At 40.9% G+C, this 23,177-nt stretch overlaps 1 protein-coding gene across 1 annotated transcript in view; it reads left to right on the forward strand.

Annotated features, from left to right (window-relative positions):
- The first annotated feature begins 1,094 nt into the window (after nt 1-1,094).
- Nucleotides 1,095-23,177, forward strand: part of LOC124069438 (opsin-3-like) — a 34,768-nt gene continuing 12,685 nt past the window's right edge. The window contains exons 1-2 of the mRNA XM_046408608.1: nt 1,095-1,869; nt 9,269-9,597. Of these exons, the coding sequence (XP_046264564.1) occupies nt 1,497-1,869; nt 9,269-9,597 (702 nt within the window). The 5' untranslated portion in view covers nt 1,095-1,496. The remainder of the gene's footprint in view (nt 1,870-9,268; nt 9,598-23,177) is intronic.

Genomic DNA, 23,177 nt, shown 5'->3' on the forward strand with positions numbered 1-23,177 from the left:
AATTTTTTAAATTTGAGTCTGCCTTGCTAAAATCAGGGTTGATGTTAGGCCATGCAGATTTTTTTTCAGCCTGTGGTAGAATGGTACAGATGCCATGAGATTTAGATGCCTGACACTCATCACGTTTTAACATTTTGCTGCTCCTCATTATTCCGGTCTGGAACTGCCGTCTCTGGAGTAGTGCTGACAGATGGAGAAAATGATAATTAGATTTTTACGGATCAAATCAACCAAAACAGAAAAGAAAAGATCCAGCAGACATGGCAAAACTACTTAAATTGATTTTCTCTGTGAATTAAAGCAGGCCAGATATCCACATATGCAGATATCTGTGACTTCTGCCTTACCAGGTGACCTCATCACTATCTTCTGGGTCAAAACCACATGGTGTCGCCTGGAAATCTCATCTTTGACATGGGAGTGATTCAGCCTGCTGTGTGTGTGTGTGTGTGTGTGTGTGTGTGTGTGTGTGTGTGTGTGTTTGTGTGTGTGTCAATGAGTCAATGCCTCATTTCCTTGTGCCAAGACTTCCCTCTGTGCCAAATAATGAACAAAGTACTTCATCTTAAAATAAACTTAAGCGGGTGTGGATGTTATAACTCAGAATTCTTAATTTCTACTTTCATTTGTGAGCATCTCACCAAAGCATTTTATTGATTAATCTTGGTTGTCATTTATATAGTAAATAGTCTTGAGTTCATATTTTAATGCTGCATTTATGACCTGGATAAATGCTCTCAGTCTTGTACTCTTAAATCATTTTTAATTACACCAAAATTAGAATGCAGGACAGACTGGGATAAACACTTCATCAGTGGAGTTCAGTGATTCTGTCCTCGGGGAGCGTGTTCAGCACCACGGACAGAGCCACGCATCAATCCGCGCTCAGTGGACGTCCGGGCAGCGTCGGGAGACGGAGGAAAGCTCCTCAAACTTTTTAGAATGGATCTCTGAGCGCATGGAGCGGGTCGACTCAAGCACATTACTGAGTTTGAGCCACATGATGATAGTCTGATTGAGCCCGAACCACCGCTCCGCCCCCCCCTCCCACCTTCCCCTCCTTCGCCCAGACGTCAGCTGCTGGAGAGCGGGCAACGGTGATTTAAATCCGGACGGAGAGGGAAGGTGTCCGTGTGCGAGACAGGAGCGTCTCTGTGAAGAGCGAGTGTGCGCTTTGTTGGCTGCCACACGGTGGAGCAAAGACTATCCACACATATTATCAATATTTACATTTTTTTTTTCGAGCATCCCCCTCCCCCCCGAATTGAGACACAAAGTTTTGACATCCCGAGCAAACTTTTACGACCCCACATTTCTGTGTGGTTACACTTTTCCACTTTATATTTATCTCACAGCAACAAGTGTTTGCTGGCTATGAGCGAGAGATTGTTTAGGTATTAGTTTTCTACATACAGAAAAAAAAGCCAATGACACATTAGCGGCTGTTAATTGCGCTCTGGTCACCCAGTGTTCCACCTCCGTGACACCGGACTGCGATGATCGTGTCCAACGTGAGCCTGAGCGGCTGCGCAGGGGTCAACAGCGCTCTGTGCGCCGGAGCCGCGGAAGGGCAGCTAGGAGGAGGCTCATACCGGACCACCCTCACCCCGACGGGGAACCTGATCGTGGCTGTGTGCCTGGGCTTCATCGGCACTTTCGGACTTATGAACAATCTGCTAGTGCTCGTGTTGTTCTGTCGCTACAAGATGCTGCGGTCGCCCATCAACCTGCTCCTGATTAACATTTCCATCAGCGACCTGCTGGTGTGCGTACTGGGGACTCCGTTCAGCTTCGCGGCCAGCACGCAGGGAAGATGGCTCATAGGAAAAGAGGGGTGCGTGTGGTACGGCTTCGCGAACTCCCTGTTTGGTGAGTAGAAGTAGACCATGTCCATATGAACGTTTTGCCTGAGTGGTTCTGTTTCATCTGTAGACTCCCGCATATTTGTATTGTAGACGTGGTTCTGAGTGACGGTATGCTGTGTGCGTGGATCCTTCCCACAGCACTGCGCTCGCTGAATCATTAAGATTCCTATATGGGGTCAAAATTGAGGATTTAGAAGAATTTGACAAATATTTTCCAGTCTTGCCTTTAAACGACCTCTGTGAAGCGCACGGTGCATCTTTACGGCCACGCGAAACTTTCAGAGAAAAGCCTGAAAATCTGCGTAGCCCGTATGTATTCAAAAGGGGGGAATTATCATTTCTTATGCACTAAACTTGACAACATCAAAGCAATTATTTGGTCAGTTGTTCCTGTCTCTCAAGCCTTCTCTCTTTCTTTTTCTGGATTTTTGGGTGTGATCATCCTGCAGCCTGTCAGAGATCGTTAAGGTGTTGGTAAAGGTGCAGGCTGTTCAATTGTCTCTCATTGTTTGCGATAAACCATAAAAGATAGTTATGCGGGGCGAGAGGAGTGTTGCGGATCATAATAAAATGGTGCGCATCTGCTATCGTGGTCCCGTATGATGGTGCACGCAGATGCAGATGCGCAGGTTTTGTCACAGGTGATGAGTTGTGAAAACCAGTCCTGATGCTCTTCGCGGTGCGGTACTGCTCATTATCTCCGACAGACTGTTGAACCACTTCCGAAGGTGCACGTGCACGCATTGGCATGGCGTAAGGTTGTTGAAGGTATATTTGGTGCTGAGCGCTCCCCCGCAGCTTAGTCATTTGTTCTAATGCCATTCCGAACTCTGAAGCGCTGTCACACATGGCTGTCAGCGGTGATACGGGTGCAGCATGCTATTAATAGGCGATAAACGCTTGTTGCCATATAATTGAGTGGCTGTGCCGGAGGCAAGGAAAGCCTCATCACCGTTCATTTAGCCGCCTGTGCAGGTCTGCGGGGCGCTGCGGGGCGCTGCGGGACGCGGGCTCGGTCTAAGGAGCAGGCTATGGCTGATGCATCACCAGCATTTGTTGCAGAATAATATCACCCGTGGGAAATCTGTAATGTGGAAGGGGACGCTGGTCTGCCTTTGTTCGGGAGTGCTGATATCGATGCAAATGGGGCACAATGATGCAAGTGAGAATAACTTACTCACCTGGAAGCCGGCCAGGCTGCAGGATGCTGAGGCAGAAAAACACAGCTTCGTGTTTATTTTTGTAACGGTTGCTGTAGAAAAGTAGCAAATAAGGAGTTGTGTGTTAAAGTAAAATATTATTTCTCCTCCACAGAACGAACGCTTTAAACATAAAAAACGTTCTTCTCTCGTCACAAGTCTTTGGCCTGACGCCTGAATTCACAGGTCTTTAATGAACAGGCGTTCTCACTATCAGCCCCACTAACAGCTTTCTAAGCCATCCAAACAACCTCTGAGGACCAGGCAGCTTGACATTTTGGGTTTTGAAAACAGTCATTTTTCCGCTTTTTGACATCACAACACAATATTACAGCGTTTGCACTGCTGTATATTATTGACACCCTCTCTTGCTGTCCACTCAAAGTGCATATTTGAAAGAGCATTTGGCAGTTCATGATTTGAGACTCTAAACTAAGTGCAAGAGAAGATAAGAAAAGAGCTGTAGTTCCAATACATCATTTTGACCTCAAACTACTGTAATTTTGTAATCTGCCAAAGATCAGATGTCAGACATCTCAATCTATATGCATGTCAAAATTGAGAGCATTAAAATTGATTCTATTTGCCAAACGTAATGACAACTGTCACTCCTATCACTGTCACAGTTTAATAATTTATTGTGTTTTCATTACTTTGCTGCTTTTTTCCCCAGCAATACAGCCCACATAAATTAATCATAACCACTTATACTCATGCTCTGCTTCTTTTAAAAATGAATTCCTGAAGTTCATTGGATATTGGAACAAAAATCTTCCAAGTCTGTGCACGGGATAAAATATTTAGAGCTTTTAGAAATTGAGACCCGCACCTCCCTTTTACAACTGCACATTGACTGCACATTTCACGCCGGACGCAGGAGCCGGCCGCTGTAGCCTCAGTCTGATGAAGTTTGGATAAAACACTCATAAATCTTGCACAGAAGGTTTCCTCTCACTCACTTCAGTGCGCCTAATCTCCTGATGTTTAAAGCCTTTCTTAAGTAGAGCAGCTATTGGTAGTCACCCACAATCTCAGCAACTCACTAGTCAAATGTCAGGGCTCCTGATAGCGGCTGTAGCTGAAGATTTGTTCTTATCGAGAGTGGGATTATTAGCTGCTCCGCCAGCTCACTCATGTTAAGCAAATGGGGAAAAGGATGAAGTAAAAAAATACTTGAGGCAAAGGATAGAAGCTGATTTTGTGTTTGTCTGCTTGTGGACTGTGTATTTCCACATGGACAGATTGTGAGATGATGGGCCCCTGAGCAAACCCTTAAACATAGGGGCAAAACACTGACTGAAAGAGACAACACACCATACATCTCTTTGTAGCTGTTCTGTTATCCCAGTGTGGTTGTTTTGCATCTCTCTCCTTCTGTCTTGTATCACTTTGTAGTCCCTTTGCATCTGTAGTCATTTGAGTCTCTTTGTTGTCTTTTTGCTCTGTTTTGTGGTCATTTTGTATCCCTTTCTAGTTGTTTTGCTGTTTTCATCTCATTGTGGTCTTTCAGCATCCTGGTAGAATCATTCTGAGCCTTTTTCTGGTTGTTTCTCTTTACTTTATGGTTGTCAGTGACATTTTGCAGGTGAAGTCTAGGGGGCCTCTTGAGCCCTGGGGCCCCTGGTTTTATGCCTGATAGTGAAGTAATCCATCCATGCAGCGAAGGAAGGAACTTAAGATTCACACACACTATAGACATCAGTGTCCAGCAGGCTTTGTCCTCTCTGGCTTTTGTTACTGGGCTGTCCTGTTGCTCTCCTAGAAATTTAGTGTTATTATTATTATAATTTATTAACTGAATTGAGTTTTGCTTTGCTTAACCGCCTCTTGAATCTGTCAAACTTTTAAATTGAAAACAGGCGTCTGGGCACTACTTCCGCTTCCTCTGGGATAAGTTGACACTTTCAAAACAGGATCACTTGATTTCAGTCTTATCTTGGAGAATAAAGTGAACATCCAACATTTCTCAGTATCTGGATGTACTTTGGTTGTGCCAAGTGTCTCACTCGCTAACTCTGGTGTTATTATGCCGAGATTAAGCACCATCTGATGTGTAACACTGGCATCCACAAGGAGCCAATTTATTAAAATCTGTCTGACAGGACAGCTAGAACAGAGCAGGAAGTCAGGAAGAGAGACAAAGAGGGAGAGGGAGAGGGAGAGATCGCTCGCAGACATCATTAGAGCCTGCATTGGCTATGGATGAGTAATTCCTCAATGGGCTCATAAAAACAGAGTCAAAGAAAGAGTGAGGGACGGTCAAAGAAAGGAAAAGTGAAATCAATTGTTTAGATGAATAATACTGTGAGCAGCTCTGACTAAGTGACTGAATCTGTCTTCAACAAATGTCTACAAAGCATTTCTGAATGATCGATGTACCTTCAAATTAGAGAGCATCACTGTTAGTGACAAAAGACATTGTCAGCTCGGTGTTAGGACGTCGTGTTCCTGCTCCCACTTCACATTGATTTCTTCTTTTTTTTGCTCGCATTTAACTTATAATGTCTTAGATTTTTGAGTGGCTGAACAACTGGAGATCCTCTGCTTTGACTTAATGCCAAGAGCACAAACTGAAGCCAATTAATAGTGACGTGTGTGCGAAAACACACACACCCTCTTCTTTTTCCTTTGCCATCAGCCTCCTGGCACCCATTTAGCTGCTTTACCTCTCCTGACCACCTTTTAACATTTTCCTCTCTGTCTCACTGAACTTTTATTGTATTTCATTACACTGTGGAGGAACAAGAGAGGATTCTTTTCTGTCTTTATTTGACACCAGGTCTCCGTGTTGCTGCATACCGCTGGCTGCCTCCTTCTGCCTCAAGTACACTCTGCGCAGTTACTGGATTAACCTTGCACTGTTGCATCCCATCCCTGCATCCTTAAGTCAGACACTGCTGTCCTGCACACAGCAGAGCAAATACAGGCACCAGGATTGCTGAACATGTGCAGAGGAGAGGCTATGCTTCAACATGGTGCATTACGCAGGGATAGGCAAACGCCTGACCTGAGTGATGTTAATTTGTTAGGAATGTAAGAAGAAGTCTCAGAAGGGAGAAAGACAGCGGAACAATGGCGCTCCAACATAAAGGTCAAAGTGAGTGAGACAGCTAATGAGCCTGTTTAATAGATAGTGAATTTTGTTCTCTAAAAGCAGAGGCCAAACCTGCGGGTTTCTGGTTTAAGTCTGACGTTAGTCTGAATAATCAGCTTGAAAAACAGAGAGCAACTTAGCAAAGGAGTCATATTGTTAGTCAGTCTTGTGCCTTTTTTTTTACATGTTAGGGTTTTTCACAGTAGGCCTGTGCACCTATGACGCCTGTGAGATGAGACACTGGGGTGGGATTTATGGTGCAAAAACAGCTTTATTCGATCCTGTGTTTTTCATTCAAACTGTCTTTTCCAGGATACACAGAATCAGACAAGTGATACCAAACCAGATGCTTCCCAACAGACAAATAAGACTGATCCAGTGAGGGGGGCATCACGGAGACAGACACAGGACAAAGATGCTCCTTTGTTTTATTCTGGACATGATCAGATCATAAGATGTTTCATTTTGGAATATTAGATTCAGCTGCCGACTTTGATCCTGCCTGAGGACTAGAGGGCACAGGGAGGGAGGGTGGCGTTTGAATTCAGATGCTATGAAGTTATGCAGGCATCTTTCACCGGGACATTACCTTGAATAAAGGTTCTTCTTGTCACTCATGTACTGGGGAATGAGAACAACAAAACTGTTGTCATAAAGAGGGTGGAAATTTTGTAGAATCAACTGATAGAACAAATTCTATATAATATTAAAAGTGATGAATCATTATCTGCTATAACACGTTTGAAAAGCCTTAGAGCAGAAGGTGCATATAAATTGGTTCAGCAAAATGCTGGCTGCCAAGTATTAAATTATGATGCCTTTGCATGTGAGTCATGGAGGAGAGCAGCTAATTAGCTTTTGAAATTTTGAAAAAGCATGATTTGATTTGATTTGGCTCCTTGTTCAAATTCGGTTAATGGACATTAGAGACATTTAAACTAGATGTTATCAGTCTGTCATCTCATCACAATCGAGTTATTGTCACGATATTCTTTGCCTCTGTCTGAAAGTTGTTTTATATATCAGGAACCTAGGAGTGCATCGTGCCGTTAGGGAACAAATACACTGGAATGGTGGACCCAACACTGACCTTATTCAGTTCCGCTTCTGGTATTGACTAATAGACTATAAATTGAGTTTTCTTTGTCAGTGTCATCCTCAAATTCTGTGTTTTTGCTGTTGCATTTGTTCAGTCAATACAGGCTGCACATTCTTAAAGGGCAATTGCTCTATTTTAAAACCTGGGCCGTATGTTCACCTGTTTCTTAGAGCTTTTTTGACTGTTAAAGTTATGTCCACTAAAAGTGTTTTTTGCTACGCATGAGCTGAGATTGTTACTCTACGGTATATGGTTGGTGTTGTTGCCTCATCCAGATTGTTGAAATCAGCTTCGCAAGTAAATCTTTACTGGCAGTTTCTCTGTAAACTCATCTTTTCAACTCTGGCTCACGTTTCCACCCTCGTCTTCGGATTTCAGTGAGACTTCTCCTTGAGCGAGATTTATGTTTTTGGCCATTGCAGACTTGACGCTAGCAACCACAGTGCTATTGCTATGAAACCTTGCAGTTTAATATACAATGCAGAACAATGGATGGTGTATTGACAATGCAGTTTAGGGATAAACTCATCATGAACCAGACTCAGAACTCATCACTAATCCAAAATAAATTCTCCCTGCCTTTTACTGCCTGCCCTTAAACGTACTGGAGTAAAGGCTATTTCTCTCAGGTTGTGGTTCAAGGCAACAAGAGTTGCCATTGCAAAGTAACCATCTCTAATGATGACACTTGCCCAGTAACACTGTCCCAAAGATTTTAGCTTTGAAAATTAAATCATGTTTTGTGAGATGAGAAGTGAGCGGTGCGAGCGGAATAACGGGAATAACGGAGGAGAAGAAAAATCACAGGTCAAATGCAAATGCAGCAAAGATCAAGTGTGAAGGCATCTGTGACAATATAAGCGATATCTGTTTGGGACTGGTTGCTATGAGTAACCCCAGATCAGACAGAAACACAAGTGGGTTGTTGTAAAACTCTGTTGACTTTGTAATATTGCAGTAACAGAGCGAACAAAATCCCAGAGCTAAGCAGTCTGTGCAGGGAAAGAACATGAGCAAAATATCTGGGGGCACCAGACAAGCATAACACAATGTGCCAGAGAGACTCTGCAGTCCGAGCTATATGCAGCGTGGCCATTTGCACAAAATAAGTGCACACAGTGATCTTTACAGCTTGCTCGACTGGCTCTAATTTTTTGTTTGTTCCTTACTTTTTACTTGTATTCATTCGTCATGCTGGGTAACCATGGTGTTGGCACCTCAGTGAAAAGTCTGGACTGCCCTCTTAAAGGAGCTTCCAGTTCGGGTTGGCTTGAAAATCAATGGGCATGAAGAATGGCTCCTTGGATCATAATGGCTTCAAAGCAAATAGCAAACAGGATAAAAGGCTGAGGGGTCAGCGTGAACACTGAACTTCAGGCTCCTGCTGCTTCACCTCTGAGAGAGAGAGAGAGAGAGAGAGACATAGAGGTATTGAGATAAAAAGAGTGTTTGTGCGTGTGTGTGTTCATCGAGCAGTTCAAGAAAGATACGAAAGCTTCTCGAAATCTTCGGTGTTGTGTTTCCCTGCATTGCTTATGTCAAGCAGAGACATCACAGGTAGTGCAGCTGTTTATAAGCTACAGCAGGGTGTATCTGCTGCAGGCCCCCGGAGTCTCAGCTGAAATATTAAATGATTCTACAACCACGTTTGCTACAGTTTTACTATCCTGCACTTTACGCCTTGGCAAATATTTATCAAAATCATAACCCGCCCTCTCAGCCCTTGAAGCTGAGACCATGAAGCTCATTTTAGCAGCACTTTGATTTCAGAGAGAGCAGTGAAGCTTTACATCACAATGAGTGTATGTTTTCCTCACTAGACTAGATGAACATTTGGACAGGTGGTGCATTTTTGTCTCTATTTGATTGCCCCATTAAACGTGAAGTACAGTCAAGGTATAAAAAAGAATACGTGCACATGCTGTCAACAGTCTTAATGTGTTTCTACATGCTGTGTTCTCATACTGCATGTAATGGTTACCTATGAATGTGTGTGCCCTGTACCCTGCAGGCATCGTGTCCCTCATCTCTCTGGCTGTCCTGTCCTATGAACGCTACAGCACCATGATGGCCCCCACCGAGGCAGACTCCTCCAATTACTGTAAGATCTCCCTGGGTATCACCCTGTCTTGGGTCTACTCCCTCATCTGGACTGTCCCACCACTCTTTGGCTGGAGCAGCTATGGCCCTGAGGGTCCCGGGACCACATGCTCTGTCGACTGGACAGCCAAGACGGCAAATAACATATCTTACATCATCTGCCTGTTTACCTTCTGCCTCATCGTGCCGTTCGTGGTGATCGTGTTCTGCTATGGGAAGCTGCTGTGTGCCATAAAACAGGTGAGGAAACCTGCAGCACCTGTACAAATGAGCCTGGGTTCAGCATTGGCTGCATGCTGTGGAATTTTCAAAACAAAATTTTCATGTATTCTGACGATGTAAGCGAACAGAGACAGAGAAATTAAAATGAATATCTTTTATACACATCCGTTTATACACAATGTCTCCCTTTTTGCATAATGAAACTCAGCAGATGTGAGTAAAAATGGCTGAGGTTATATAGCATTTTTATTAAAAGCACCTTACACATTAGCACTAGCTCCTGGACCATAGGAAAGGAAAGTGACATATCTTGTCATTGGAGGGAACTCACTCCAACGAAATTTGTTCTCTGCATTTAACCCACCCAAGTGACGTGCACACACACACAGCAAACCCGGGGCAGTGGGCGACCGCGTGCAGCGCCCGGGGAGCAGTGGGGGTTAGGTACCTTGCTCAAGGGTACCTCAGCCATGGACACCGGGACGGGGAATCGAACCAGCGATCCACCGGTTACGGGTCCGACACCCTAACCGCTGATCCACGACTGCCCCACAGTAGAGTGCAACACAACACAGTATAAATCAGCCCATAGTTTACGGTGATGGCACCATCTTGAAAATTGGTGATTTTTTTTCTAATATTTTTTTAAATTTGACATGTTGCACCTAAATTTCACAACTAAGAAGAATTTTATTGTTAAAAGTTACTCTAATCAATATTTTTATCATAACAATATATCAAAAAACTGTGTATGTGAAAGGTGTTGCTCATAGTGACAAACCTACAGACATGTATCACCGAGCTTGTTGCATTGTTTTTTCACTCCCTAAGTGAATGATTGTATTTTACACAAGAGAACTAAACTAATGATCACAAGATAAAAAACACATTTCAAATATACACACTCTTAATCACTTAGAAACATTTAGTGCAGAGTTTGGTTTCTTAGGACACTGACACTGTGTTTTGTGATAAATGCAGCCTGGCTTGTTCCACCTGTGACAGCCTGTCTCTATGGATAGACTGCATCCACTTGGTACTGCCCCACCCCTCTCTCTCTCTCATTCACACACACACACACACCCACACACACACACACACGACTCCAGAGCAATTTCTACATGGATACTTCTCACTCACACTCTGTGGAGGTGAGCATCATGTCTTTTCAGGTAAACATCGAGTTATTTCTGTGTGTGTGTGTGTTTACATGAGCATGCCTCTCTGATAAACTGCTCTGCAGCCATGCGTTACACAACTGTGAGCAAAGATGAATAACAACCAACCAATCTAACAACAATGTGTTTTTTCTGTCTTTGACCAAACTTCTTCCTGTCTTTATCATCCTATACCTCACTTTGTTTCACTTTGTTCTTTTTCTTTTTCCCTTTTTCACACTTCATCTACTTGCTGTCTTTCCTCATCACACAACACACACAGTTCTTTGTATGAATGAAGACAAAGGTGAGAGAAAGTAATAGGGTTTAGTTCTTATTTTCTCTGTGTCTTTGTCCAACTTTCCCTCCCTCTCTTTCTCACCCTCCATACTCTATCTGTTGTACATTTATCAGATCTCAGCTTCATCATCTCTGTCCTTTTCCCGCTCCTTTGTCCCTTCTTTGGACTACATGTATATTCTGTATCTTTGCTCCTTTTAATAGCCCATTGCATATTTTTGGCACGTTCCTCTCTCACTGACAATGCCTTGTAAAGTCAAGGCTGTAGTTTAATTGTTGGGTCTTGTCAGGTAACACCAACTGGGACAGATAAAAGTAGTTGTCCACTCAAAGCTGAAAACGTTGAACTCCCCCATCTAATAATGTGACAATCAGTGGGGCAGTCTACACAGAATCAAGACTGGCTTTGGTCTTAACTGATTTTACTGACTCATCCCCGTAAAAACAGCAGAGGGAAGGAAAGACACAAGGTTTCTGGCTCTCTACATTATAGATGAAATTATTCTATATCAAAACTATCAATATCTTGCTGGTGGAGTTTTAGTGACAAGAGAAGACAGACAGAGTTCATCTCTTGCATGAAAATGCTTGTACGTGTGTGTCAGTGTTGTCATCGCTTTTTACACCTCCTGCTCTGTGATGGGAAATTGAGGTCTTTATCAGTGCAGAGGACAGGAGGTGTGATGGAAGTGAGTTTGTCCTCTGTCTCAACAGTGGTGATGACTTACTGTGATACTGAGAGATCAGAGAAGTATTGACTCGAGGACAGTAAAGCATTAGTGTATAATTGCACTTTCTTATACATGTATAGTATGTCTGAGTTCATAAAAATCAGTCTGTATGGATACAAAACATATAATAATAATTCAAAGGGAATGTAGAGAAAAAAAGTTACTGCAAAAAATGTTATTGACAATTATTATGACTTTCAGTGCCCTGTTGTCTGCAGGTCAGTCTGCTGATGACCAAGGAAAACGAGCTTCATTTAACTAATTACACACTTAATATCACAATTAGAGCTGCTGCACAGCATTGAGTTGGGGCTGGGCTTTTTCAGGAGGAAGAAGATGAATGAGGAACAGTAGGAAGACAAATGAGAAACAGAGGAGGCTCCATCAGCAGAACTATCTAGACCAAAGTGATCATTAAACCCTGAAGTAATGCGTCTTGTGTCCAGTACTTTGTTTTTGTGAATCAAATGAGCCGCAGTGCACAGTGACGGGGTCCCTTCAAAAAGAGAGCTGTCTGCACCTGAAGCAGGTCACGCTGCCATACTGGCAGAATATGCTGTTTTGTTTTGTGCAATTTTTCACTTCACTTGATGCCCAAATTAAACCTGACTCAGATCTCAAAGCTGACTGTCATGTATGCTACATTATCCTTGCGTGTTTCACTTTTGTCTAACACTGGAATATGAAGTACACATTATTATTCCTTTTAAGAGTAATTATAAATATCTCCCTCAGAGCTGCTCTGGTGCATCATTAAGTATAAAGACGCATCTCCACATAATGGATACTACGCATTTCTAAAAGGTTTTCCGATCAGGGTGTGGGTACATCTCTCCATTGTGGCTGATTAATCCTGAGTTAAACAATAAGTACAACATACTGTATATGATTTGGTTTAATTGTCATCTTCACAAGGCCTATTAAGGTTTTTCTTCCATTTCTGCATTACAGGTTATCAAAAATACCTAACAGGCAAAGATGAGGCAAAACAGGCACATTATGAAAACATAATGTATTAGTATGAAAACAGAGCTCTTTATGCAAACCCTAACAAAAATGAAAAAGGAAGGAAAAAAACATCAAATATAGTGTAGTTTTACAAAGAGATTACCAGATTTATGTAATTTTAATAATTTGGTGTCTCATTTTATCATTCATTTTTTGGATAAAATGAAGATAATCATCATATCAAATGGATATTATTTGGATTTTGCTAACCACTAATTTCTTGCTTTGTCCCCAGAGGACAGTAGGTACAACTAAGTGATTTGATGCCATGGCCCTTTTGCTCTGTTGATACATGATGTGTTAAATTTCCTGACCCAAAGACCCTCAGTCCAGTAACCTTTCCTTCAATTAGCCATTGCAACAAACATGACAAATAAATAGTAGAAAGCAGCATCTTGTGGGCTACTGTTTCAACAGAGCAACATGGAGAAATTATATCACCAACATCTGAAATAATTTGGATGAAAACAATATACAAAAAGAGGACAAAATATGTACGTGTACACATACACATGCATCAAGCAGTCTTTGGTTCAATAACCAGTGGCTCCCTCCCTTGTTTCTACATCTTTACCCTTGGTCTGAATTCATTATGTGACTCATATGTGCCTGTAGATATCTAGTGATACTGTCAAGTGCTACAATATTTCTCCAACATGCTGTAGGCTATGTGGCAAAGAGGTAGAGCTGCAAAGAGAGGAAAGGAGATGAAGATATCAAGAGGAAGGGAAGCAGGCAGGGAGATGAAAGGAAGAAAAGGAGGGGGAGAGCGACAGACCGAGACTGCTGGGGGCCTAATTTTGTGCTGGCCCACATCAGATGTAGTGACCTTGCACTGGTCATGAGGTAATTTCATTGGCCGCAAGCACATTTTTCTTCCGCCTTTGCCTATTTGGTAACTTCGTGACCTGCAATCATATTACACAAAAAATAGGCATGGAGTATACCACAGGGGAATTTCAATGCAAATTAGGTGGAGCAGTTTGGATTCATAAATTATACCTGGGCCTTCAACTGCATCGCTCTCATCCATTAAGGTACTGTTAAGTGGTTTCTCAACCTATTTAATAAGAGAAGAGGTACCTTTATTGCATTCTATTGAACAGTGTGGTCAAAGCAGATCGGTGAGTGATTATGTCTTTGTTGCTGCAGTGAATCTTTGTGGTTGTATTAGCAATTTTTACTTTATAAAATGTTTCCAAATGCAAGTGGCTGTGGTGCAAGCTGCACTGTTAACATTCTCGCCTTATTTTAATGCAACTGGAGGATTCAATTGTATAAAGCGGGGACATCATGGCCACATCATCCCCAGCCGACACGAGAATACCATTCTTGAAAATCTCTGATCTTGCAAAAAAATATTTGAAATACCTCATAGCACAACACTGTCTGCATTGTCTCCAAGATTTTAATGTTGCTTAACTTTGACTCTTTGTCACAGGTTGCATGTTTCTATGAGCTCAGGGAAGTTCAATTAAGGAGTGATGATTTCAGATTGTTTCATTTTGAGAGACTTCAAATTCTTCAAATGTCCACAGTGATAGGCTTATCAAAGCTCCCGACCAGTGCCAGAACTCTCTTTGTCTCTCCAGTAACATATCGCCTAAAAATCATGTCCAAGTAGGCTTCTCAGCTTCATGCTGTGTTAATTTGTTTGTTTGTTCATTCAGACTCCTTGTCTTCAACACCTCAAAAACATGGCATGGCATGGCAGAAGCAGAGAGGAAAAGAGAAGGAGACACAGCTGTGAAAACACTTCTTACCAGATGTTGGAATGACAATCGGCAGCACTTCTGGTTGATTCAAGCTTGGTGGGGAAGTTGCGAGGTGCTGAGAGCACGGTAGCACTGAGAGTATACCGCACACTTGAATCACAAATAAATTCTCTGTCAGACTGGCTCCAGGATGAAGCTCTTGCTTTTCCTGTATTCATTGTTGTGCTTGCTCCATTCCTTGCTTTCTCACTTGCCTGTTCACTCCAAGCTCTCTTTCTCTCAGTCTTTCTTCATCTCCCAGTCCTTTGTTTGCCCTCTTTGCATATTCTTTCTCTTCCACCATGCCATTATCAACCATCTTTTTCACCTTGGTTGCCTCTGTTGCCATTATCACTTCCATCTCAACCCGTCATCACCTCTCCAAAAGCAACCCAAAATCTGCTGTTTATGTAAAACAATGAGACAGACAGATGTTGTCATCTGATAACTGATAACATCTTGTTACTTGTGCGTAAGCAAAAGTAAGCAAAAAAAAAGAAAAAAAAGAAAAAAGAGTTGGGAAACTTTTGTTTTGAATGATGTGTATATGTCCTGTTTAGTCAATTAATCCCACCTTACAAACTGAATAAGGTAACTTCTTTCAAAGAAGGGCTTTTCTAGCAAGGCTTGGAACAAAGAAAACAAACCATACGTGAGTGGTGAATTGTTTAGCAATTGTCCCTTCTTGAATGAACCTGATCGTTTATACCCACCTGCCAAAGTAAGATGTTCTTTCTGCTCTGTGGCTCTCTGACCTGCAGCTGAGAAGTCTTAAGCGTCTCATGAAGAGGTTTGTCATGTTAATAATTAGCAGGAAGATAGTGCAAAGATGGCTTAATAGTTTCAGGAATGTAAAGCCCAAGCCATTATCCCAAGATTTTTATGGATACATCACCATTCACTGAAAGTCTGACAAGAGAGTTATTATAGTAAGAATTAAATGGAGATATAATATTCAGAATCAGAAAGCAGTAATGTCTATCTCTCTCTTGATAATAATAATAATAATAATAATGATAAAACATTTAAATGAATATAGGTTATGTTACATGAGGGGTAGAAATAACTTCTGCAATAAAATCTATTGCAATGCTAGGTGCTGCTAGGGCTGTACCGCTACTTATTCACAACTGTGAGCTAAATGCTAATGTTAGCATACTAACAGCAGGTATGTTTACTATGCTCAACATCTTAGTTTAGCATTTTAGAATGCTAATTTTGTATATTTGATAACGATGATGTGAAGATGTTGAAAGATATCTGCGCAGACACCATCTTGCTTGCATAAAAAAGTTTATTACAAAGCAGTCCAGCATCAATTACATACATGTGAGTGTATTCAGGCCAATAGAACCACACTAGCAAATCATCTCTATCCCTCTACTTTTATAAGTTGGTTGTTTACAAGGGGAGTATTCATCTAGACATTGACCCTTCCAATACACAAAGGGAAGGGGAAGAGAGACCACCTTTCTATAACGCACATACCTTTTAAACTTGGAACCCCTATCTAAACATGGACTTGGGACATATTTACTAAAGGGCCTCAGAAAAACATCATTCTAGTCTCCAAAATCCAAGAAAACAGGGCTGATGGGGTACGTATTTGGTCATAAAGTAGAGTGGAACAACAGGGTTTTGATCTGATGATGGCACCAGAAGAAAAGTTAAGGAATCAAAAAGTTATTACCATTTATCTCTAGAGGAACATGAATATTGTTTCCTGAAATTTTATGGGAGTCAAGGCCAACAGCACCATTTCCAGAGTCAAGCTGCTAGCATGGCTACAAACATAGACTTCCAAAACTTAAAGTGACTTGTTTTTAGAATAGCATCCAGTACTCATATTTGATCCCATCCACAGTGACTTCAGCTGGTGGTCATGATTGGCTTGATTGGTGCAAACATTTTTTATACTTTGATTTAAGTTTTCATTTTTAAAATAGGTGCATCAAAATTAAAAACATATTACACGACACTATGCTTTACCACCAAGTGCTTGCTCATGGGGTTTTGTTGAGTCTCTCTGTGCTAATTTAAGAGTTTGGCCTAGACCTGCTCTAATTTAAAAAAATGTCATGAGACAATTTTGTTGTGATTTGGTACTATATAGATAAACTGAATTGAAAGTTGAATCGAATTATTCACCAGTTGTTCTAGATCATACAAACTCATGAGTATATTATGTTTTCAATACCATTATTTAGCCCCTACAAAGAGTGCAGGCAGCATTACAATTCAGATTTGACAAGTGACAATAACTGCAGGCACAGAGCAGCACCTTTCAGGTACTTGAGCTCTGGGATCCCTGACATCTGCCAACTCCTCAGTACCAATCTGTGGACATGTTGAGAACACATGCAGCCTGCAGTAACATCCAAGTTGTGAGATGTCATTAACTACACCCTGCTTGATTAATTGATAACCTCACAGAGGAACACTTCCTCCACATTCTGGTCAAAAGTGCCGACAACCTCCAAATTCTATTAAGACACCTGAGAGCAATAATAAATCCAGGCAGATGGAGGTGTAACCTGGTTTGAGCTGAGCCAGTCCCGTGTGGTCATCAGTATGTGGCATTAAAACCAGTAAGAGCCTGTGATGTTATGATGTTATATGACGTTCTGGGTCACAGGAGCTCTCACAGGGTCAGTTTCCTCAGATGCGATGACAGCTCAGTGTTAGGCTCAACCAAGTCCATTGCTACTAACTGAATTCAGGCCACTCTGACCAAACTCCAAAGCCATGTCAGTTTTTATTTTAGGAGATGCAGGAAACCTTTGTCCACTGTATCAATATTATACAACATGCCCAGCAAACAGTATTGTAGCATTATATCTTGTATTATATTGCTTTCGTTATCACACATGTCCTGTGCCATGCACTAGGGTTGATTTTTAGACAAATAGCCTTGTCTGAAATTTGTTGATTCGCATATTAAACACTTCACATTCTAGGACAGCTGACACCACTGATCCTCAAGCTCTTATCACTTCAAATCTGTATGTTTCTGGTTTGGCCCAATACTGAGACATCTAAATGCACAATGTTGGTCCTTAAGCATGAACTATTCATGAAGTGTGGTGTCTGTGTGCAACCAACATTGTAATTAGCCTATACCACACTACTGCAACTCTAACAGACACAAGAGTGTGTGGTGTACTTCAGTAATTTACCCTGAACACACTGAAAGCGTGTACCTTTTTGTGAACAAGCCTTCAAAAAGGCAAATATACCATGTTGCTCCTTCAGAATTGCAAGACCCCTTTTAAAGCCTACAGCAAAATGTATCATTAGTTTAAATCATAATTGAGATATGCTCAGTCCTTGAGTCATTTATTTTACTCCAGTTATTAAAACTGATTATAATTTGAATTTGAAAGTGCTATTTTTTTTTAATAGCTCTCAGAACGATAAATGATAGATATTAGAAGAGCAAGACATCGAAATAGAGGGTTATATGAGGTGTGTGATATTAAAGTCGAGATGTTATATATCACAAGCCTTCTTTATCTCAAGTCCCATGTGAATGTTCCTAATCATTTAAACTGACTCTCTATTGAAACGCAATTCATTCTCAGTGACAATGCTTTAGAATAGGCCAACTGTTCCCAGTGTTAGGGTGTGAAGATTATGTAGAATTTAACCTGTTTGTTTGTTAGTTTGTTTGTTTTGCGTTGACAGCACAGAATAAATAACAGGCATACTTTTAGTTACAATAACATATATTCACTTTCATACGCTTGTTATACTGTCAGCTCAATCAATAACTTGCCCAATGGTGAAAGCATCGACAGATAGAGAAAGAGCTGAAACATAGTCTTTCTAGGGAGTATTGCTGACCCCGTAACTCAAACCATATCTAACACACTGGCAAAATGACTAAATTATTTAGCATTACCATGTTAATTATTGATATTTGAGCCATAGGTCTCAGGGAGGAGGCAAAGTTTTGATGGCTGTCATTAAAATGTCATAGTGTACAGTGAATATAAATCGTTGCGGCTGTCTTTGCATTTGCTTCCAAAGAAAACTGGGACAGAGGGATCTGAAAATATCAACCCCAGTTTTTAACTTAAAAACTTCCATGCTGACATCTCAAGAGGAAATCAGAGTGCAGGCATCAAGTTACTGAAAAACTGTAAACCACGGGACCAAAATAAACATTTTTCTGTTGCATTACTTTTATTTCAGTGCATTTGTTTCATTTCAGTGCCAAAGTCAACACAGCATAGATGGTTGTCATAGCCTTATCTGTCTCATTCAATTACGTCTTAGTGAGCCTCTGTTTGTCTTCAACTCACCCCAGAGGAGCAGTGGGCAGACACTGTACCACACCCAGCTGGAATCAGACCCAAGACCTTCTTGCTGAATATTAGTTTCCACAAAAAATACTTAGGTTGTGCCCTACGACAGCATCAACCTAATCTGGGTGCTGGCAACACTGAGAGCTAGCCGAGGAAGGTGATGCCAAACACTTTCTGGCCCATCCTCATCAGTGTTAGCATCTTTGAATATTAAACTGACAATATTTCCGAATCACTTTAAACAATTTGCCTCTAAAGGGCTGGAACATGTTTATTTTATTATTAATTTAATAGCAATATTGGTATCAATACCAGTATCATTAAAGTGATACTGATACCATTTTAACTTTAGGTTTAATTGTGTAAAACTAACAAAAATTAACAACAAAATTAACAAACAAAATTACTAAAATCTGACTAAAACTACTAAAATTTTCATCAGAAGACAAAAACTAATCCATATTCAGATGTCTTCAAATTCACTGGCCTTCAACTGATGTTCAAGTATTGACCCATTACAGTATATGCAGTCATGTAATGTGGACTTTGAAGAGGGCACTCATGAATAGAGACGACTGAATGTCAATTTTTTTTCTTTGTAAACTGAATTGTTGGGACTCTTTAGGGTTAAAAATAAAGAGGTACGGACACTGTCATGACAGAAATCCAATTTGCCCAACTTGAGGAATGAATTCAGCGCAGATGATAAAAAACACTAAGGCAATGGTCATCATCCGACAAAACTGTTAGTTTCCAACAGGCTGAAAATGAGAGGCCGTAACTTATCCACGCTTTTCTTTTGCGAGTACTTGTGAAAAAAGGGACTGATCTGCAAGGTGGCCATTGTTTCTCTCTTTGCTCATACTCTGGGCTCTCCGCCTGTGCTGACCCAGTAAGCCAGGGCTTAATTGGAGTATCTGAATGTGGGCGTCTCATCTGGCAACACGAGCCTCTGCAGCCATCTGTCTGTAGGATGTAGCAGCATTTCACTGTTGGTTGAGACATATACACTCACACTGATTGATCCATTAAAGCATTCTTTACCATATTATACAGCCCACCGGTTTATTGAGGATGGCTGCCTGCTGTTGTGTGCTTGCCACAGCTCAACCTGCCTGTGTTTCTCTTAAGGATATAAATCTAACAAACCTCTCGAGAATTCTGTATTGAAAATGGGGCAGCAGCTACAGCTATATTATCACTTTGATTGGGTTCTTCCTGACCTATTTGCATATGTTTCTTTGTACTCCGAACCTCAATAATGCTTGCATCCCTTTCCCAACAAATTATATTTCTTTTAGAAATCAAAAGCTTTAGACGCTGTATTAATCTGCCCTCAGCTTTTGTAGTTTCTGATAATCTGCTAACTACACAAGGTCTGTTTCTTTCAGAATTTTTAAACTTTTTTTCAAGTTGGTCCTGCGAGATTTTGATTGCATCCTTGAGCTTTAGTGCAGCAGGTTGCCTTTAAAGTTTCACATCTGAATGCTCGGCAGGAGAGGTGTCCCACATGTGGCTGAAGAAATGCTCTGAAATCCAAAAAAGCCTTTGGCCTCAGGGTGGGATTTTAGTACAGTGACCTGCATCATCAGATTGATTTATGTGGGCTCCTCACAGTGCAGTCTCTCTTTTTCATTGATGTTTTGCTTAAGAAAACCAGAATGCATTGTGTTATCAATTCATCTATATTGTACATTTTGTGCATGTACTGCAGTGATAATCATGAAAATAAACGTCAAACAAACTCTCTTCTGGGGGACTGCACATTGTTGTTACCACTGCCCCGGTTATATTTTAGAAAAGAATGTAGAAGACAAAGACATGGAACCAGACATTTTTGGTCTCCTGTCAGTACCTGCCTACATTAAACATCCAAGTTGTTTTATATCATCAGGTTTCTATGGTTGCAATCAGGGTTTATTGGCTGATCTTTTATCCAGACTTTAAAATCTCTGTTTAACATATTAGTTCCATATTGTGTCTTTATATTGTGTTTTTATTTCATCTTTAATTGAGAAGAATTTTGTGACATCTAGAAATTTGTTACTGTATATAACTACATTTTACACACTCACTTACCACTCTTCCTTTTCTCCATTTTTATTTGTTATATATTAATATTTTGAGCCACGTTCACAAAGCAGTTTTTGTAACCCTGAGCTTGGAAAAAATGTAAATCTTCACATCTGTTGTGTTGCACCTTGCCTAATTGCTTTTTCTTTTGCCATATCAGATTTAACATTTGTGTAGATAATTAATTTGCTGTTTGAATTTAATGTTCCTCTAATGTATCAAACTGGGAGCCACACTCGGACAATCAATAATATTCATACTGAATGTGTTTAAAGCCTTAAGGAGGGGAATCCTCCTGGTAATGTGCATGAGTGAGTGTGTGTGTGTGTGTGTGCTGGTGTTTTAGGCAGTTCCAGGACACACTGATTGATGAGCTGGTAGCCCCCTGCTGCTAACAGAAAAAACACAAGGACATAGCACATAGTCTCTGCAAATATCTGTGTAAGTGCTTGTGTGCATGTGGGTGAGCACGTGTGACAGAGTAACATTTTACCCCATATGGAAGTATGGAGTCTTATTATACACAAAGGGTAAAGGGACACACACTATTAATTTTACACCTAACGTTCAGCTTACTCCTTGAGAGATCAAAAGTCATGGAAATAATGTCTGCAATTTGTATAATGCCTTCTGTGACTCTAACAAAACACTACTGCAGTGCATTATGGGAATTGTAGGTGTCCTCTGTTTTGACCCATATAGCAAATCAAAGGTCAAACCTTTGTGAAAAATGTTATGTTTTTGGAATGTCCATTTGCGCATCCCATTCTCGTGAATATGATATCCCAGGGACTTTTTTTAAAACTTGGCACAAATGTCATCTTGGACTGATGAACTGATTAGATTTTGAAGGTCAAACACCACTGTGACCTCACAAAGACATAATCCAAGAATTCACATGAATTTCACACAAATGTTTCATAGAATAAAATAATAAAGTGATTTAATGAAGTGAAGTGATTAATTTTATATCCAGAGGGTCAAAGGGTCAGGGCAGATTGTGACCATTTCCACTTTTGATCAGATACTGAATTGGTGACACTAATCTTGATTGTCCACCTTGAAACTGTGCTGATTGTATAGATCTTCTGTGTTGATGGGTTAAAGATGTGTGTGAAGCATCCACATTTTAGAATCTGTGGTTTCTTTGCAGCAATGTCCATATTTGAAGCCCTGTAGTCCACCACAAGCTCATTGGTGTTGATGATATTGAGCTTCAGATGACTGAAGGTGCAACATGTGACAAAGCTCTCTAGGACAGGAACCGGACAGGACTCTAGGACAGGAATATAAACTGCAACTTGTGCAAAGGAATCCAACCAAGAAGTGACACTTCTGGTTTTTATCCTATCTCTTGTGAGCTCGCCATCATAATAATAATAATGCAAAGCCAAATCCCTAGAATATACACTTAAAGCGTATATTTGCATATTCAAGGAAAATCCTAATTACATTGAAGTTCCCTTCTGCTATTTGGATTTGGCTGTCATGAAACTAGAAACTTGGTGTTAATTGGATTACCACTGAACAGGATTCTTTGAAAGCTCCATCTTAAAAACTCACCGTGATCATGAAGGATCCTTACTTTTCAAAGCACTGCCAAACTTCTCTGTATTGTGTGTGAATGCAAATCTAACAAATTATAAAGTTATCTGCAATGTTAGGAAAAGCTTGAACTTCACAGAAATCCTACCTCATCTGATGCCAGGTCACACATTTCACTTCACTGTTGAATCACAAATGCCAAACTTAAAGTTGCGTAACTGTTGCACCATTTTTCTACTTTCTTCCATGACATAAATCTGTCTTTGTGTGTTCATATGTTTGTGTCTCACTGCTTGTGCAGGGGGTTTGACCAGATCGGCCAGCTATTGAGTCTAAATCAGGACTAAACAAGTTGGAAAAATCTCCAATTGTTCTGTCATACAAATAAAAGCCTGCAAGGACTCAGTTTAGTTCAGTGAAGTGACAGTTTCCTAGAGAATTCCCACCTTATTTTGTATTCCAACAGGGTTTGTGTCTTCAGTTTTACTTAGGTGGAAGTGCAGACTGAATAGTTCAGGATTAGACTGTGGGGCATTCTTGATGTCAGAGACATCAATCGTGTTTACCAAAAGCAGCCAAGTAAGGGCTGCAATAAACTCATCTTTGACACCTTGCTCACATCCAGTGGATATAATTCATTTTGGTCTCTCCATTCAGCGAACTTCATCAAGCATTTCTGACAGCAGATGGGAACTTTGGTCCCTCAATTTTTTTTCTCGCTCC

This window comes from Scatophagus argus, chromosome 13 (assembly GCF_020382885.2).
Source record: "Scatophagus argus isolate fScaArg1 chromosome 13, fScaArg1.pri, whole genome shotgun sequence".
Taxonomy (NCBI): Eukaryota; Metazoa; Chordata; class Actinopteri; family Scatophagidae; genus Scatophagus; species Scatophagus argus.